The sequence below is a fragment of the Doryrhamphus excisus genome, chromosome 14, assembly GCF_030265055.1.
Source record: "Doryrhamphus excisus isolate RoL2022-K1 chromosome 14, RoL_Dexc_1.0, whole genome shotgun sequence".
NCBI lineage: Eukaryota > Metazoa > Chordata > Actinopteri > Syngnathiformes > Syngnathidae > Doryrhamphus > Doryrhamphus excisus.
In genome coordinates this window covers 277,840-289,362 of record NC_080479.1, presented here as the reverse complement: position 1 = coordinate 289,362, position 11,523 = coordinate 277,840, and the positions used below count along the sequence as shown (strand labels likewise).

General features: G+C 40.0%; 1 protein-coding gene across 1 annotated transcript; it reads left to right on the top strand.

Annotated features, from left to right (window-relative positions):
- The first annotated feature begins 1,258 nt into the window (after nucleotides 1–1,258).
- LOC131101605 (polypeptide N-acetylgalactosaminyltransferase 12-like) lies at nucleotides 1,259–10,665 on the top strand. The gene is made up of 11 exons (XM_058046891.1): nucleotides 1,259–2,036; nucleotides 2,899–3,068; nucleotides 4,940–5,129; nucleotides 5,197–5,382; nucleotides 5,455–5,572; nucleotides 6,720–6,896; nucleotides 8,519–8,650; nucleotides 8,721–8,834; nucleotides 9,859–10,011; nucleotides 10,081–10,202; nucleotides 10,287–10,665. Exons 1-10 carry the CDS (start codon nucleotides 1,693–1,695, stop codon nucleotides 10,198–10,200), a joined length of 1,704 nt encoding a protein of 567 aa, XP_057902874.1. The 5' UTR covers nucleotides 1,259–1,692; the 3' UTR covers nucleotides 10,201–10,202; nucleotides 10,287–10,665.
- Nucleotides 10,666–11,523: the final 858 nt, after the last annotated feature.

Below are 11,523 nucleotides of genomic sequence, written 5' to 3'. Positions count from 1 at the left end.
CTTTTGTATGGTGTACGATATGCATTTGAATACTACACACAACACACAGGAACCCTGATGGTGCCTGCGGTGTTACTTAGCTTCCTGCCTTGGTAATAAATGGACGCCCTCTAGTGGCAGAATGACGTATTACAGTATTATAAATGCTGGGGATCCAAACTTTTTACAGTTTTCCTGTAATTATGACTTTATTCCCGTAATATTTGGACTTTCTCACCCAACTTTGGCTTGTTTGTTTCCCATAATATTACAGCTTTTAGAAAATCAATTTATAGTTCAACTTCATGCAACTAAAATGGCATTATTTTTGGATTTACTCTTAGTAAAGTCATATTTTGAATTTATTTTTTTTAATTACAACCGTTTTTTTTTTCATTTCTTCTGTTTTTTTTTAGCTTAATGTTTGTACATTTTCTTATCGTAATTATGACTTTATTTCCCGTAATGTTAGAACTTGTCCTCCAACCTAATTTTCCAAAAATGACAACTTAATTTTGTGTTACGACTTTAAAAATAACATGTTTTTCCTTAATATTTCAGCTTTACGCTACTAAAATGACATTTGTCATCATAACACCCACCACTTCATTTTTGTACATTTTTTCTTATTAGAATATAACGAGAAAAAAAATATATATAATAGTATTTTGACTTTATTCCCATAATTCAGTATACCCTTTCCCCAATCTATTTTTCCAAAAATAACTTCATTTTGTTTCTTACTTTAATATTTATACATTATATTTAAAATGACATTTTTCCACATATGACGACTTTATACTGCAACTTTTTCTTGTTAGAGTACAGCATTTCCCCTCAATTTATTTTCATTTTTGCACTTTTTTCTCCAACTATTTCAATTACTTTATTCTCTTATTATCCTACTTTTCCAAAAAATACACTTTTGTTTTTTTCATATTGTGACTTAATATTATAAAAATATGTTTCTTTAATATTACCCCATATTATAACTTCCCCAACCTAATTTTCCAACAATTAAAACCTTTTGTTTCATTTTTCTCAATTACCACTTTTATTTCTTATTTGATATTGTTAAATCTTATGCTTCTGAAATGGCGTTCATTCTTCTCATAATATTTAAGCTTCTCTCAAACTTTTTTCCTCATGATGACTTTATTCCCCAAACAACTCAAATAATAAGTGTCACATAATATTGCGATTTAAAAAGCATTTCCTGTTGTTTTATTTTGAAATCAAAGCGGAAGTTAGGCCCCGGGTCCTTCGATGCTAGCTTGCGAGTCCATTTCCATGAACCGGTGTTGTCCAAACTTTACGTAGCGGATCCAAAGTTTGTTTAACAAACTAATAGTGACATTTCACGGCGGGCAAAGTGTCCTCTCCGTCTCTGGTCGTCTTCGTCTAGCTGTAAAGTAAAGCAAAAGGCGCTGCGAGGTTAGATATGACCAAGAAGGACATAGCTGGTTGGAGTCGATGACTAGCTATAGCAAGCCTCGGGTAGCTAATCCCGGTCAGTGATTAATCTGCGTTGGTTAATCCATTTATACTTGTCCTGGTCGAATGGAGGACAGGACAGGACAGGAAGGGGAGTGTCCTACATTGGTTGTGTGACGCCGCCGGGGCCGCGTTGAGATGTTCGACGTCGGGCGAGCGGGAAGTTAGTTGGCCAAGTCAGGAAGTTCACACATCTGAGGACACAACCAGGAAGAAGTCATGGCGATCAGATGGCGACGGTCCCGCTCCACTTTTAGGCTTCTCCTCGCCGGAGCCGCGGTGCTGGCGTGTGTCTTCTACTTCTGGGATTTCTCCTCGGAGGTGAGCGTCACCCAGCGACGGAAGGCGGATCTCGATGACCCGCGGACGCTGAAGAGGCCGGTCTACGAGAAGCCCCCCCTGGATGTGGGCGCCCCCGGGGAGCTGGGCGCAGGCGTCCAGCTGGACCTGGATGGGGAGGAGAAGCTGAAGGAGCAGGAGAGCATCTCAAAGTATCAGATCAACATTTATGTCAGCGACAAGATCTCCCTGCACCGCCGGCTGCCGGAGAGGTGGAACCCGCTGTGAGTAACATCTCCGGGGGGTCTGGTGCTGTGGTGCCCTTTGGTATCCTGTGGTACCCTATGGTACCCAGTGGTATCCTGTGGTACCCTTTGGTATCCTGTGGTACCCTTTGGTATCCTATGGTACGCTTTGGTATCCTATGGTACGCTTTGGTATCCTATGGTACCCTGTGGTACCCTTTGGTATCCTGTGGTACCCTTTGGTATCCTGTGGGTACCCTTTGGTATCCTGTGGGTACCCTTTGGTAACCTGTGGGTACCCTTTGGTATCCTGTGGTATCCTGTGGGTACCCTTTGGTATCCTGTGGGTACCCTTTGGTATCCTGTGGGTACCCTTTGGTATCCTGTGGTATCCTGTGGTACCCTTTGGTATTCTGTGGTACCCTTTGGTATCCCGTGGGTACCCTTTGGTATCCCGTGGGTACCCTTTGGTATCCTGTGGGTACCCTTTGGTATCCTGTGGGTACCCTTTGGTACCCTGTGGGTACCCTTTGGTATCCTGTGGGTACCCTTTGGTATCCTGTGGTACCCTTTGGTATCCTGTGGTACCATTTGGTATCCTGTGGTACCATTTGGTATCCTGTGGTATCCTGTGGTACCATTTGGTATCCTGTGGGTACCCTTTGGTATCCTATGGTATCCTGTGGTACCCTATGGTATCCTGTGGTACCCTTTGGTATCCTGTGGTACCCTATGGTACCCTATGGTATCCTGTGGGTACCCTTTGGTATCCTGTGGTACCCTTTTACTATCCTATTGTGCTCTTTGGTACCATTTGGTACCCTGTGGTACCCTGTGGTACTGTGTGTGCCGTATCTGACCTTGTACAGTAAACGCCCCACGCCATCATCCCTCGTTGCAGCTGCAGAGACCTGGATTACGACTACACGTCCTTGCCCACCACCTCGGTGGTGATCGCGTTCTACAACGAGGCCTGGTCCACGCTGCTGAGGACGGTCCACAGCGTCCTGGAGACGTCTCCGGACGTCCTTCTCAAGGAGCTGGTCCTGGTGGATGACTACAGCGACAGAGGTGTGTTGTGTTCAATAACGCATAAACTCTCACTGTGGTCGAACACGACTGTCTAGTCAGACGGTCCTCTTATGCCGTAAAACAGCAACATGTGATCGTTCCTCTTAAGTAATTCACCATGGCAACCTTGCACAACAACAAAACAATCAGAACATCAAATAATCCTGCAAATATTCCACAGTCGGAGCAATAAATCAGAAGGCTAGAACAAGTCGTAATTCATGTGATTGCTCCTCACAAGTAAGTAACGACAGTGGCGGCCTTACACAAAACAATCAAAATAAAGTTTTCAATATTTCACAAAGTCAGAGAAATTGCAGCAATACAGTATAGCAGGTTAGAAAGTACCATTTAAGTACTGCAATCGCTTCTCTCACAAGTACACAACGACAGTGGCCGCCATGCACAACGCAAACGACCAGACGTACTCTGAATAAGCTCGTAAATAATCCACAAATTCAGAGAAATTGTTGATTCATTCATGCGATCGCTCCTCTCACAAGTAAGTCACGACAGCGGCCATGTTGAACAAACCAAACAGAACGACTCCAAATAAGTTTTGGAATGTTCCGCAAAATCAGATCAATTAATTGATAGTGGCAACCTTGTACAACAGGAATATCGTCAGGACAACTCCAAATGAGACTGTAAATAATCCACAGAAAAATTGTAGTAAAACTACAGACTAGAACGTATTGTTTCCTTAATGCAATTGCTCCTCTTGCAAGTAATTAATGACAGCAGCCATGTTGCGTAAAACTATGGAGGACCAAAACTGCCAAAATAATAAATAAATAAATAAATAAAAGTGAAAATCAAAACAAAAATGAAAAAAAATCAAAATATTAAATACACAAAAATAAATATAAATGGAAATAAAAACACAAATAATATAAATTAATATATAAATATATATAAATATAAATATATACATAAATAAATAAATAAAAGCAAAAATAAATACAAAAATAAAAAACAAGATTCAAAAATTAAAAATAAATACAAAAATAAATGTAGAAATAAATACAAAAATAAATATATAAATAGAATTACATATCAATAAATAAATAAAAGCACTCTGCTCTCATATGTATTTATTTCATGCAGCAGACAATGTCAGCTTGAAATGCAGAAGGAAAAACTATTCAAATGAGGGGGCGGTCCTAAGTGTGTCTTGGGTTGAACTGTTCGCCTATTGGTTGATCGACATGTGAGTGCAAAAAAGCTCCGTCGGGGAGGAGAGAGATCAGGCTCCAATAATTTTTAATTTTTTAATCTTGTTTTTTATTTTTGTATTTATTTTTGCTTTTATTTATTTAGTATGTATATATTTTTTATTTTTGTTTTTATTTCCATTTATATTAATTTTTTTGTATTTAATTTTTTATTTTTTTTTTTAATTTTTTTTAATTTTTTTTTTAATTTTCACTTTTATTTATATATTTATTTATTATTTTGGCAGTTTTGGTCCTCCATATAAAACAACTTAAGACAAGCTTTGAAATATTCCACCAATTGCCATAAAACAGCAGACTGGAGCATGTCATTTCATGAATGCGATTGCTCCTCACAAGTGAGTAATGACAGTGGCAACCAATCACAAATCACATTTCGCGTCCGCCTTTAAATATTCCAGTCAGATAAATTGCAGTCAAACAGCAAACCAGAAAGGTGTCATTTTTACAAATGCGATTGCTCCTCTCTTACATGATTGAGGGCGGCAACCTTGCACCAAACAGAAGAACAGCAAATAAGGCTATAAATATTCCACAAAGTCAGAGAAATCAAAGTCAAACAGCAGACTAGAACGTGCGATTGCTCCTCCGTCAAAAGTACGAGCGTAAATATTGGTCTCCTCTTCCTGACTGCAGATCACCTGAAGGCGCCTCTGGAGGAGTACCTGTCAGGGTTGCGGAAGGTGCGTCTGATCCGGGCCACCAAGAGGGAGGGCTTGGTGCGGGCCCGCCTCCTCGGGGCGTCCGTCACCACCGGCGACGTGCTGACCTTCCTGGACTGCCACTGCGAGTGTCACGATGGCTGGCTGGAGCCCCTCCTCCGAAGGTGAGAGGGCTCCCTGGCCTCGGGCCTGGGCTCCAGGTAAAGTTTTGTGCTTTTTACCTGCCGGCAGGATCCAGGAGGAGCCGTCGGCCGTGGTGTGCCCCGTCATCGACTCCATCGACTGGAACACCTTTAAGTATTTGGGCAACCCCGCCGATCCTCAGCTCGGGGGGTTTGACTGGCGGCTGGTCTTCACATGGCACCAGATCCCGGAGCGTGAGAAGAAACGGCGGCGCTCGCCCACTGACGTCATCAGGTACGTTTTTATATCCGACCATTCAAAGTGGTTCTGGAGCCCACCTGAGAGAGTTCTTTCCTCCCCTCTCAGGTCTCCAACCATGGCTGGAGGTTTGTTTGCCATCAATAAGAAGTTTTTCACCCACTTGGGGACGTACGACACGGGGATGGAGGTGTGGGGAGGAGAGAACCTGGAGTTCTCCTTCAGGGTAAGAAAAGACAACTAACAGGCGGCAAGTACGTCACGCCGCTTCTCATTGCTATACTAGCCAGCATTCGTTAGCTAGTTTTTTATTTCTGTGTAAAATTTCTTCTCGCAATATTGTGACATTATTTCCATCATATTTGGATTTATTACTGTATTGTAAATTCACTTTTCACCTAACCTAATTACCTAATTTTTATTTTGTTTAGTTTTTCTCATATTACAACATTTAAACCATAACATTTTTTCTTTGATATTTCAAATATTATGCTATTAAAATTATATTGTTTTCTCTTATAATGTTACGAGTATGCTCGGAAAATTGCAACTTTTTCTTAGAATACTGTTTTTTTTTCTCCTGATATTTTGACTTAAAATTACAGCTGTTTTGTTTTCAATTTCTGCTGTTTTTTTACTATTATTATTATTATTATTATTATTATTATTATTATTTATTTTTTGTTATTAGTGCCCTAATATCCCCCAAACTACCACCTTTATTTTATTTCTCACATTACAATTTCAAAAACGTATTTTTTTCTTTAATATTTCGACTTTATGCTGTTTAAGTTTATTCTAGTAAAATTATGATTTTTTTTTTTACTATGACATTTTTTTCTCTTAATATTTGGACTTTTCTAAGTTTTGTCATTGCTGCCGTTGTTTTTTTTTTATTTTCCAACTATTTCAGCTTTCATCTTGCAAATTTTCTTCTCATAATTATGACTGCATTCCCATAATATTTAGAATTTTTAGAACATTTTCAAAAAATTATAACTTTATTCCTCGTCTTGTTTTGGTTCTCATACTATTGCAACTTCAAAAAATAGTGTCTCTTTTCTTTAATATTTAAACTTTATGCTACTAAAATGATGTTATTTTCTCCATAATATGAGTTTACTGTCGTAAAATTGCCTTTTCTCATTATAGTACAACTTCTTTATAGTAATATTTTGACTTTACAGGCTTGTAAATTACTGCAGATTATTCCATTCTTTTTTCAGTTTTCTTATGGAATTATGTTTTTAGCATGATGACCTCTGGGCCGCACTTCATCGGAGCATGCATGTTTTTACATTCAGGTGTGACTGGTTAGCGGTAGCACTCTACCGTCCTGCTAGGTGACATGCTTGCTAACCGCTGCTTTGCAGATCTGGCAGTGTGGCGGCAGCCTGGAGATCCACCCGTGCTCTCACGTGGGCCACGTGTTCCCAAAGAAGGCTCCGTACCCGCGCAGCCACGCCCTGGCCAACAGCGTGCGCGCCGCCGAGGTGTGGATGGACGACCAGAAACGTATCTACTATCACCGCAACCCCCACGCCAGAGCGGTGAGTCCGCACACGTGTCCCGCCGCTCTTTTCTTCGTTTCTCCTGCTGCGCTGCGCTGATGAGGCGACGCTGGAGATACATGAGCAGGGGACAACCGAGGTGGCGCTCGGCTCCGTGTGCCAACAGGTGTCACCCACCTTGCCTCGGCGGGGTCAGGGGAGGGGCAGGGTGGTTGTGTAATTAAGCCCTCGGATCAGGTGGCGCTCATCTCGCACCTCTCATGTCTTCCCGTCTCTTTTAGCACGTGTCGGCGATATTTAACCTGCTGGGGGGTGAACCTCATCTGTAACCTTAAACGCTTAATTGTCTTCAGGAGCCTAATCCCAGGCCATCCTGGCCAAAGATGGATTGTTCTTGGGATTACCGGCATGGACGAAGCACACGTCATTTAGCCGTGTCCTCTTGGCTCAGACCTCTTTTGCCCCCCTTTAGCGAGGTTTCACGCACATGTACACGCCTTCTCTCACATGCACTACATGCACGCCACTCCACTGGAAGCGTGTGCAAAAAATGTACCTTCATGTGTAACCTCCATTGCACAATACAGTGAGATGCCTTTTCTTCTTCCTGGTTGCTGTGCAGCATGTACTTCCATGGGAGAAATGCAGGTTCTTATAAAACTCACTTCTGCCACCATGTGGCGTAAAACTGCATCAGACACGAGGAGTTGCATCATCATCACCTCTTTGTGCCAATCACACAAAAAAAACTAAAAGACGTATAAATATGTTAAGAGAAACACTTTCTACAAGAAATACAGTGAAATATGAATAAAAAAAACTTCATATTTTGATGAAAAAACAAAGTCATAATTTTTGGAAAATGAGGTTTCAGAAAAAGTTATTATTTTATGATACGGGAATAAAGTCATGACAAGAAGAAAATTTACAGGAAGAAAGTTGAGATAGTTGACAAAATAAATAAAAAAACTACACAAATGAGTAAAAAGCTTTTATTTTTGGAGCATAAAGTCAAAATATTTACAGAAAAAAATTACAGTGAGGTGAAAAAAATAGGGGCATGAAGTATATTGAAAATATACTTAATAATATCTATGAAATATTTACAGATAGAAAACAAAGTTGTATATAAATGTAAATTCACAAGAATAATTATTGTTGAAATCATCGGAATAGGGAAAAAGAAAACAGAAATGGGAAAAAAATATGAGAATAATGTCAAACAATATTTTAAATGAGAATACTCTTGCAATATTAAGAAGAAAAATGTCATTTTAGTTGAAATATGACAAAGTATGTTATTTTTGGATGACAACAAAATGAAGTTGTTGTTTTTGGAAAATTAAGTTGCGGAAGAAGTCAAACTGTTATGCAAATAAAATCACAATATTATAACAGTAAAGTTTGTAAATATTATGTAAGAAAAACCTTTTGAGTTATTTGATATTAATAAGTCTTCTTCACCGATATGTCAAAGCTGGGCTCCAGTTTCCATCTTAGTGTCCTGCAGAGTTCCCTTCCAACACTAGGTGGTGCTGTTGTCTCAGCAGCGTGTCCTTTGGCCTCCATTGTTTGGCCGCTGTGTCTTCCTTGGGGGGTTACAGGGTTGCTGTGATAAAGCAACCATCCCAAACTTCTCATCCGTGCTCTTGTGCTCCCAGGAGCCGTTCGGCAATGTGAGCGAGCGACTGATGCTGCGAGAGAGGCTGGGCTGTAAAAACTTCAAGTGGTACCTGGACAACGTTTACCCAGAGCTCCACGTCCCAGAGGACCGGCCGGGCTTCTTTGGAATGGTGAGCGCCGATCAGACCTTCTTGTTGCACCGCCTAGCTAGCAACAGCCGACCTTTGCATCCTTTTACAGCTGAAGAACCGGGGCAAGGCCGGCTACTGTTTGGACTACAATCCTTCAGATGAAAACAACTGCTTTGGAGAAAGAGTCATCATGTACGGGTGTCACGGCTTGGGTCAGAACCAGGTACTTCAATGGCAAAGCTCCCTCTGGGGGAATACCAGTAAGCATTCCGTCTGCTGCTGGTTGGCTGAGTTTACCACCTGACCACCGTAGGAACACACATTAGTCCTGTCGCTTTAAGAGAGTACTCCTAATTCCCTGTCCAATTATATCAAATAGACAAATCCTGAACACATAAAAGTATCAAATAAATACATATTTTTATCAAATATATATACTATATAATATGATATAATACATAGATGTAATATGAAATGGAAGAAATAATACGTAAAAATAATCAAAATAAATTATATATATAAAATATAAAAAATAATTTCACAAAGTATATAAATATTATATAAATTATTATAAATTATTTAAAATTATACAAATTATATAAATATAATATAAAATATAAGAACTGTATATAAATTAATAAAGAATGAACAAAATAGGATCTAAGTATATAATAAATCCATATTTAAAAAAAAAGAAAATCAAAACTAACAATAAATTGGTATATATGTTTTTTTCTAAAGGAGCTGTAAGAAATAAAACAATCATAATTATGCAAATATTTTTGATTGTAAAATAAATATATAAATTATATAGACAAAAAGTATACAATAGATATAAAAAAATAAATGAAAAACAAAATAATAAATTAAAAATAAATTAAAAACAGTTTTTTAAACAAACTAGAAGAAGTAAGACATAAAACCTAAAAACTATAAAATATATTTTTAATTGCAAAATATATTATGTGATAAATATAATTAAAAAAACATAATTAAAACATAAAATAATAACAATATTTTCTTTAAATGAGGAAATAGTCAATTGCCGTCACCAAGTAGGCACTAAGCTCAACTTTGACATATTTGAAGGTTTTTCAGTAAAATAAGACGATACTGAATAAATAAAAATTTTGATGTGATAAACCGAGCATAACAATCATAACTCTTCATATCTTTCTACCAAACCATGCAGGGATGAAATACTACCTAATACTACCTAAATGTTGTGTTGATGTCCTCCACAACAGTTCTTTGAATACACCACGGAGGGGGAGATCCGATACAACACCAGAGTCCCCCCCGGCTGCGTGGAAGGCGACGTCGTCAGCACCTACCTGACGGTCCAAGCGTGCGGGAAACACGGGCCTGCACTCGCCCACCAGAAGTTCCTCCTTCGACACGTAACCAAACACGCTGACACCTCTCGGTTTTCGTGGGACTTTGGTGCTGAGCGGCTGCTTTTCTTCCAGGACGGCAGCCTGTTCCACAGCGTCAGCCGGAAGTGCGTGGAAGCGGGGGACAAGTTCCCGTCCCTGCAGGCCTGCTCGGACAGCCCGCACCAAAAGTGGTTCTTTCAGGAGCAAACGTAACGGTACATGTTGTCTTTGCCCCCCCGGCACCTTTTCAACTCAGCTGGATGGGGATTTATTTCTTCTTATTATGGGATGCTTTGCAGCCTTATGAGGTTTTTCAATGAAGAAGACACGCCTCCTCTGCTCGCTCGCTGCATCCTGCACCGGAATGTACGCCTCCATGTGGACCCAACACTCAGTGGGCTGTTTGCGCTCACGCCTGCAGAGGGAGCCCATGCGCCTCCTTAAAGGAAGCTTGAAGGTGGGAATCTCTGGGGGGAATTTTCATCATCCCGCGTCAGCAGCAGAGGCTGGGATAATAAGGGAAAACTGGTCTTGCACTCGCCTTACGCCCCTCCCACACAAATCTGCAAAACCTTTTTTGAACTTCAACCAACACAAGCCGTGTTTTTGCTTACTTTTTTTATTCTTCCTTTTGTCGTCCTTTTTTTTTTTTTTTTTTTTTTTTTAACTAACGCTTGACTCTCATCCATGAGAAGACAGACTTGCATTTCAGCATTTGCGTCCCAGATTTTTAGCCAAATGATTTTGTATTTATTAAAATTTATTTTTACAGTTTTTTTTCTATGAAAATGGGCAGTTTTGTCAGTAGAAAACACACTTAATTCACCATAAGTTTGGTAATAATTTGTAAATATATGAATATACAGGTCAAATGTACACTGTACACAGACCTGCCCACAAATCTCAATGTCTGTATACTACACTGACTACTGACCAATGACTACTGACCAATGACTACTGACCAATGACTACTGACCAATGACCACTGACCAATGACCACTGACTACAGACCACTGACTACTGACCAATGACTACTGACCAATGACTACTGACCAATGACTACTGACTACTGACCAATGACTGCTGACCAATGACTACTGACTACTGACCAATGACTGCTGACCAATGACTGCTGACCAATGACTACTGACCAATGACTGCTGACTACTGACCAATGACTGCTGACTACTGACCAATGACTGCTGACTACTGACCAATGACTGCTGACCAATGACTACTGACTACTGACCAATGACTGCTGACTACTGACCAATGACTGCTGACCAATGACTGCTGACCAATGACTACTGACCAATGACTGCTGACTACTGACCAATGACTGCTGACCAATGACTACTGACTACTGACCAATGACTGCTGACCAATGACTACTGACCAATGACTGCTGACCAATGACTGCTGACCAATGACTGCTGGCTACTGACCAATGACTACTGACTACTGACCAATGGCTACTGACCAATGACTACTGACCAATGACTATTGACCAATGACTATTGACCAATGACTACTGAC